Source organism: Oncorhynchus kisutch, linkage group LG7, assembly GCF_002021735.2.
Source record: "Oncorhynchus kisutch isolate 150728-3 linkage group LG7, Okis_V2, whole genome shotgun sequence".
Classification (NCBI taxonomy): Eukaryota; Metazoa; Chordata; class Actinopteri; order Salmoniformes; family Salmonidae; genus Oncorhynchus; species Oncorhynchus kisutch.
In genome coordinates this window covers 12609720-12617891 of record NC_034180.2, presented here as the reverse complement: position 1 = coordinate 12617891, position 8172 = coordinate 12609720, and the positions used below count along the sequence as shown (strand labels likewise).

Genomic DNA, 8172 nt, shown 5'->3' with positions numbered 1-8172 from the left:
TATGGAAGAGTGGCAAGAAGAAAGCCATTTCTTAAAGATATCCATAAAAAGTGTTGTTTAAAGTTTGCCACAAGCCACCTGGGAGACACACCAAACATGTGGAAGAAGGTGCTCTGGTCAGATGAAACCAAAATCGAACTTTTTGCCAACAATGCAAAACGTTATGTTTGGCGTAAAAGCAACACAGCTCATCACCCTGAACACACCATCCCCACTGTCAAACATGGTGGTGGCAGCATCATGGTTTGGGCCTGCTTTTCTTCAGCAGGGACAGGGAAGATGGTTAAAATTATGGGAAGATGGATGGAGACAAATACAGGACCATTCTGGAAGAACCTGATGGAGTCTGCAAAAGACCTGAGACTGGGACGGAGATTTGTCTTCCAACAAGACAATGATCCAAAACATAAAGCAAAATCTAGTTAGAATGGCCAAGTCAAAGTCCAGACCTGAATCCAATCGAGAATCTGTGGAAAGAACTGAAAACTGCTGTTCACAAATGCTCTCCATCCAACCTTACTGAGCTCGAGCTGTTTTGCAAGGAGGAATGGGAAAGAATTTCAGTCTCTCGATGTACAAAACTGATAGACATACCCCAAGCGACTTACAGCTGTAATCGCAGCAAAAGGTGGAGCTACAAAGTATTAACTTAAGGGGGCTGAATAATTTTGCACGCCCAATTTTTCAGTTTTTGATTTGTTAAAGTTTGAAATATCCAATAAATGTCGTTCCACTTCATGATTGTGTCCCACTTGTTGATTCTTCACAAAAAAATAGTTCTTTGTTTTAAGCCTGAAATGTGGCAAAAGGTCGCAAAGTTCAAGGGGGCCGAATACTTTCGCAAGGCACTGTATCTGCAATACACTAATTGAGGTAGATTTAACCAGTGACGTCAATAAGGGATCATAGCTTTCACCTGGTCAGTCTTATGGAAGGAGCAGGTGTCCTTAACGTTTAACACTCAGCGTAGATGCTACATGTACTGTAATCATGTTTTGTGTTAGGTGGGCAACGTTCTTATCTTTAATGTGGTGATATAAGGGGTCAGATATCACCATCAAAAAGCACAGGTCAGGTCCTAGCATCAATGTTTTGGTGTGGAAAGCAGACGCAAACAGTAACTGGTGCTGCTGGTGTCCTTAGGTTATGTTGGCATATAAAAACGCCACCTAATCGTTGTCAACATTTTTGTGCAAACTCATGGGAAGTGTGTTTCAAATTATTGTAAATTTCCAAAACTTCAAGGCCTGTTTCTTTCTTCTTGCCCTTTGACAAACTCCTTTCCTAAAACAAAGTAACTCCGGTCAACTTTTATTTTACAGAAGTCCACAGGCAGGCACAGTTAGCCTAAATCCCAGTAAAACTGGTATTTAACATAAGGATCAGTAAACAAAGGATCAGCTACCTTCTTCAAATCTCATGATGAATGTATTAAGAAATATTTGCAATACATTCAGTTTTAATGCAAAGTCATCAGACAACTGACATGTTTGATACTGTAAAGGCAAAACATTGAATTGCTTAAATATTTGTAGGAAAAAAAAGGGGTTCGTTGAGTGGAGGAATTTTGTGAAATTGAGACGTCTCAGGTTGAATACACAACAGTATGAACACAGAATTAAGGCATGTTTTATAAGGTTAGGAACAAAAATGGCAGAGAAAATAAATCCTGGAAGTGTGTTTGTATGCAAGTGAAAGACTTCAAGCTTGCAGTAGTTCAGAGATTGAAAAGGCTAAGTATACATATTTTTTTCAACTTAACAAAATGTACTGCTACCCTAATTGCAATCATGATTCAAGTTCAAATTCCCCTCAATGTGATCCCAATAGTTTGGAACCGAGCGGTGCTACCAAGGAGACCAAAGTTAACTGTTTTTAACAAGAGCTGCTAGCCAGACTGGAAAATGGCCACTGTACAAAAAGTTCTCAGAAGGAGACAAGAGGGAGTGGTGATAGTTTGAAAGGTTTTATGCTACTCTGTGGTATAACCTCTGTTAATGTCCGTTATTGTCAAGTTGAAATAAATAAGATTTACAAAAGTATTGATGGTAAAATCTTTGAGTTAACGTGCCACCAACATTTCTACAGCATATCACGACCAAAAGGAAAGTATGTGCCTTTTTTTTTTTTACCAAAACAAAAGACAAATTGGAAGAGTGCAAAAGGTCATGCCCTAAAATACAGACTTTTTTTTTAAAGAACCAAAGACAGAAGTAGGGAGTGAAGATGGCGGCTCCCTCAGTGTTAAAGATGGATTATATTATCTTCTTCTTGAGTATGAGAGGCCCCACGTTGTCTCCAGTCAACTCATTGTGCTTTATGTGTGATTTGTCACAAACAGGAAACTGCAACAGGAAACAACTTAATATTAGACTGATACGTACAGTACGAGGCATTGCTTATAGATAGGCTAACTTGAGCCCTTCCCCTCTATAGTTCACCATTTCTTAACAGTCATATGCTTCCCTTTGGCCTCAAGACTGAGAATGGAAAAAGAAACTGTTGATATCTGCATAAATTGCTAAGGTTAGAAGACCACTAGCTATTGCTATAAGTCTTTGCATCTAACATGATCTAAAAACCAATCTCAAGCCAACTCCCCCCACCCCATTCCCTTGGCACTGACACATGAAGGCTGATCAGGGCCTTTTTTCAAAAAGTGTCCCAGAGTAGTACTGCGATTTAAGATTAGGTTCCCCATGTCCAGATCGATCATAATGGATAAGATTATCAGGCAGTATTGATCCTCAGCACTGCTGAGAGACTTTGAATATGGGCCCTGAAATTACTAAGAAGGTGTAGTGTTAGCAATAACCATCCAACTCTCCCTCTAGTCTAATTTACCGTTTTGGAGCGCCAGCAGCGGCAGTAACAGACATTTGTGCTCTTTAAGTCCTCAATATCTATCTCGTTGACCACTTTGGGGTTCTCCTTCTGGATCTTCAGGTTGATCAAGCTGTCCTTCTGCTTCTTCTTCTTGGGCAGGAAGGGCCGGATGGTGAGGTAGCCCAGCAGGGCCAAGATTCCCAGGAGAGGCAGCAACCGGAGCCAATCAAGGACTGGGAAGAAAACACACACAGGCACACACACAGGCAGGCAGGCACAGGTAAAACACGCAGTGATATTGGATCTCCTCAATTATTCCACCCCTGCGGTTCCCATAACATGGGGTTATAGCGGAGTCATACAATTACACAACATGTATAGAGTACCACAGTGTGAATCATAAGACCTAGTGGTCAAACAAGGAAATGGTTCCAATCATTTTCCCACCATTCATTTTTAAAATAAGGGCTTACCATGGCATGAAGTTTTGGTAACCATTTAAATCTAAGACAGGGTGACTTATCAATATTTTCACCTGTATTTACCCTACAAAAATGAAATGCTAATTAGCTGCTAATGTGGCTATCATAAAGAACTACAAATGCCATGATGATCTGGACGAGACTGCCGAATTCAGGCAAAGGTAAGAATCGCTGGATTAACTGTCTAATGTTAGCTAAATTTAGTCATTAATAAATTGCCTAAAATGTCTTTCAATTCTGTCAACTATTTTACACAATACTTGTTAGCAAAGGTGTAGGCTTGAAATTGTGCAGGAGCTTGCAGGGATTTGTAGTCTTGCGCGATGTCTACTTTGATGCTAATTAGCATTTTCAAATCAGTAAATACAGCCGAATATATTGATCAAAGTCATCTTGTCCGAAAGAGATTTACATGGTTATCCAAAAAACACACAAAAAAAAAAACAGGTCCATCCTGTCAATTATCTTATTCATTAAGATCTTAAGGCAAACTGATTCTATATCAGCTCTCATACTCTCAGAGCATCTTAGTATCTGATAGGCTGGCCTACCCATCGATGCACAGTTCCAAGAGGCCAATATAATAGTGGATAATGTCCCATGGATTATTCCATTGACTATGACAACTTTGAGGGCTGTGTATTTGAATCTCAGGGCAATTAAATTAAATGGCTTTTGATTAAAAAGGGTGACTAAAGGGAGAAAGTTAATCTCATTATACGATTTCTCGACTTCAAAAAAGGCAAATGTAAAAACACCATAGAATCCGGACAAAATAATTGAATGAGGTGCTCACCCTTTAAAGCTGCTAGACTGAATTTTGCTGCGGAGGCATCGTGTACACAGGCATCAAATTCTGATCTTTTTTCCACTAATTGGTATTTTGAGCAATCACATCAGATCTTTTTCAGAGCTGATCTGATTGGTCAACAATTAGTGAAACAAATACCAGAATTGGTCTGCCTGTGTAAACAGTCTTATATTTTTTTCCACTAATTGGTCTTTTGACTGTCTAAACACAGCCATAGTGTCTTTAGATTCCTGCAGGGACCTTTCACTTGACTCCCATCTTTTCCTGAGAGTGAAAACATTAACATGACAAATGTAATATAGGGGTGGAAAAACCTCAGTACTTATTCCTGCAGTAGTAGCATAACTTCAAAACTACACTGAACGGCAATGAAATTAACAATTGAGCTTCCAGTGCCATGTCAATTATTCCAATCGCTTCATGTTTATGCATCTCCTATAGATTTGCTACCGAAGACTTAAATCAATGTTTACAATGTCAATGATCTTCAGTATGGAGCATCTCAGAGCAATGGGAGAAACCATAATTTACCACCACTGCTTTCCAGACCTGGGTTCAAATCCTATTTGAATTCATTTCAAATATTGCACTCTATCTGTGCTTGATTGGGCTTGTCTGGCTTAATGGACAAATAGAATAGTCCCACAACTGCAAACCCCTCCCATCTGGCAAATCAGACAGAATTAGGGGAAAACACTAAAAAGTATTTGAAAGATTTTGAAATAGTACCTATGTCTGTTGCTTTCCTTCGAAAAAACGTCATGCTTTTATTTAATTAACTAGGCAAGTCAGTTAAGAACAAATTCTTATTTACAATGACGGCCTACCCAGGTCATCTGCACACTCAAGGATATTTGCCAGCTACTAGTTTAGGGCTATTTTTATATCCCAAATCTGACACTTTCCATAGGGGTGCATTCAGCGTTTCTTCAAGTTGTCAAAGCTTGAAACAACTAAGTGGTCGCCTGAGGTCTCATAGCTCATTTACAGCGGGTTTGTCATAGTACTTAAATTCAAGGCAGAACTTTTCCAATGTTGTACACTGACAGTTACTGTCGTCAGACCTTTTTCCTCTCACAACTACTCATAAAAGGCTAGTGTGTGAGCCGCATTCAGGTGTAAGGTGAGAGGAATCTGTTCTCCATTGAGTAAGCATGCCATCCTAGATTTACACTGCTCTATGGGAATACCATGAGAGTCTATTTCATGTTTTGCAGCGAAGGCAAAATAAAGGTTTGTAGATGCAATGTTTAATGACATCAAATTATTGAAGTTTGGAGATGAAGCTTGGAGATGGTTGTTTATGCACACAGGAGTATGTAAAACACGCATAGCCTGTATATCAAAGTATAAGCAGACTCAACTTGGATTTTCATTTGTACATATTTTGTTGTAGCCTAATGTTTCATATGCTTGGAATAGTTCCCTTCCATAGCCAAGAGAAGAAATGTGCTACATACAAACGAAACACTTGTTTGGCTGTACAATTAATACGTTTCCACTCGGAGTCTGATACATGTTCTTGTACTGTTACAATGCATCTCAAAGTAGTGCACTGTTAAGCTACCCTTCAATGTTCAATCAACTTGACCTGAGCCAAGTAAGGAACTTCATTCAGTAGGAAGTGGATTAGCACTTTTACAGCCACACAGAACCCGAAAATCTATAAGAAACTTGGAAAACCCGCACTAAAACTGGCGAACTACTGTGGCTAATATTGTAGACAGGCATGCATGGGGACAAACTATTCTGTCTTTCCTTTTTTCAACACCGTAACAATTTACCTGTTAACCTCGCAAATCCTCCGATCGTCTCAGGAAGGGGGAACTTCTTGAGGTAGGCTGGAAGCTGGGTTTTTATGATCTTTGAAATAGTTTCTAAAACCATCTTGAATGAAACTATAGGCAGGTTTTAGTTTGAGCTGGATATTTCTTGAGGTCCGTTTGCGTCATTACGCTATTTTAGAAGCTCAAGTCTTGACAGTTGCGTACAAATTGTCCGTGCAAAAGAAATAAATAGAGAAGACGCGTAGATGTGTTGGTGAATAGAAGCAATTGCGGAAGATGATGCTAAAACATGTAACAATGAACGTTGGCAGAGTTGGTGTCATCTGATTGGACAGTTTCTAATGGCGCAGATAAAGAGAAAGTAGCCAATTTCTTTACTTTGTTTGATACAAAGGCCTATGTGATGTTTGTATGACAAAGTATCTTACCGATGTTTTCAGGGAAAAAATTAATTGTATTCCATGCTATTGTATGCTATTATATTTGTTATTTATTTGTGCATTGGCTTCAATCATTCATTTATTAATTGATTCATTCAGCCTTCCTAAGCAAACGTGTAAATGTTTGTTTACTCATAATTTCACCCATATAATAATACTTTAAAGTTTGATTAGAACTTCAAGAGGAAATTAAATAGGCTGGGATGTATATATATATTTATCTTTATTTAACTAGGCAAGCCAGTTAAGATCAAATTCTTATTTTCAATGACGGCCTACCCCGGTCAACGCTGGGCCAATTGTGCAGGGCCCTATGGGACTCCTAATCACGGCCAGATGTGATGCAGCCTGAACCAGGTACTGCAGTGACGCACTGACGCACTCTTGCACTGAGATGCAGTGTGTGTGTGTGTGTGTGTGTGTGTGTGTGTGTGTGAGAGAGAGATGTGGGTAGTTGGCTATAAATGGGATCCACCTAAAAGTTTAGGGGTTACATAAATCATATATCTATGTCTCAGACATAGTTCATAATCAGTTTAAAATATATTTTTCTCTCTCTCCATAGTACATAATGGCTTGTCCTTGTCTCCTCTGTTCTGCAATCTGAGCTGATCTGAAAACAAAAATTAATGTGGATGATGATTTGCTTACGCCTGTCAAATTATTTCACCTCACTCCTGATGAATGGAAGGACTATTGAAATGCACATAGGAAAAGCATGCATCACGTTGTATTTTTCGTTTCCAGTTTATATTTACTTCCTTATGAATCCAAATATAGTGAAGAAAAATATAAACACAACATGTAAAGACTTGGTCCCATGTTTCAAGAGGTGAAATAAAATATCTCATAGACTTTCCAAAACTACAAAAAGCTTATTTCTCCCAAATGTTACATCCCTGTTAGTGAGCATTTCTCCTTTGCCAAGCTGATTAAAGAGCATGATCATTGCACAGGTGCACCTTGTGCTGGGGGTAATAAAAGGCCACTCTAAAATATGCAGTTTTGTCACAACACAATGTCACAGATGTCTCAAGTTTTAAGGGAGCGTGCAGGAATGTCCACCAACCACCCAGACAGCTGATGAAACTGTGGGTTTGCACAACAGAAGAATTTCTGCACAAACGGTCAGAAACTGTCACAGGGAAGCTCATCTGCGTGCTTGTTGCCCTCACCAGCGTTGTGATCTGACTGCAGTTTGGCGTCGTAAACCGAATTCAGTGGGCAAATGCTCACCTTTGATGGCCACTGGCATGCTGGAGAAGTGTGCTCTTAACACAGTTTCCACTGTACCAGGCAGATGGCAGACAGCGTGTATAGCGTCGTGTGGGCGAGCGGTTTGCTGATGTCAACTTTGTGAACAGAGTGCCCCATGGTGGCAGTGGGGTTATGGTATGGGCAGGCTTAACCTACAGACAATGAACACATTTACATTTTATTGATGGTAATTTGAATGCATGGAGATTCCTTGACGAGATTCTAAGGCCCATTGTTGTGCCATTCATCCACCGCCATAATCTCATGTTTCAGCATGAGAATGCACAGCCCCATGTCTCAAAGATCTGTACACAGTTACTGGAAGCTGAAAAAAATCCCCATTTCTTCCATGTCCTGTATACTCACCTGACATGTCACCAATTGAGCATGTTGGGGATGCTCTGGATCAACGTATACGACAGCATTTTCCAGTTCCCGCCAATATCCAGCGACTTCGCGCAGCCATTGAAGAACAGTGGGACATTCCACAGACCACAATTAACAGCCTGATCAACTCTTATGCGAAGGAGATGTTTTGCGCTGCATGAGGCAAATGGTGGTCACACCCG

The 8172-nt window shown here is 39.9% G+C and overlaps 1 protein-coding gene across 1 annotated transcript; it reads right to left on the bottom strand.

Moving 5' to 3' along the window:
• Window positions 1-1295: 1295 nt before the first annotated feature.
• On the bottom strand, window positions 1296-6320 carry LOC109894196 (CDGSH iron-sulfur domain-containing protein 2B). Its single transcript, XM_020487478.2, has 3 exons — window positions 5904-6320; window positions 2845-3059; window positions 1296-2345 (listed from the first exon to the last, which is right to left on the bottom strand). The coding sequence occupies exons 1-3, from the start codon at window positions 6004-6006 to the stop codon at window positions 2256-2258; spliced, it is 408 nt and encodes a 135-aa protein (XP_020343067.1). The 5' UTR covers window positions 6007-6320; the 3' UTR covers window positions 1296-2255.
• Between the last annotated feature and the right edge of the window lie 1852 nt (window positions 6321-8172).

Excerpts from the sequence above, each read along its gene's own strand:
- LOC109894196 (XM_020487478.2), bottom strand. The coding sequence starts at position 6,006 with ATGGTTTTAGAAACTATTTCAAAGATCATAAAAACCCAGCTTCCAGCC. Across the intron at positions 3,060-5,903 it reads AGGATTTGCGAGGTTAACAG|TCCTTGATTGGCTCCGGTTG; the intron begins GTAAATTGTTAC and ends TTTTCTTCCCAG. Across the intron at positions 2,346-2,844 it reads GCTGCTGGCGCTCCAAAACG|TTTCCTGTTTGTGACAAATC; the intron begins GTAAATTAGACT and ends TTCCTGTTGCAG.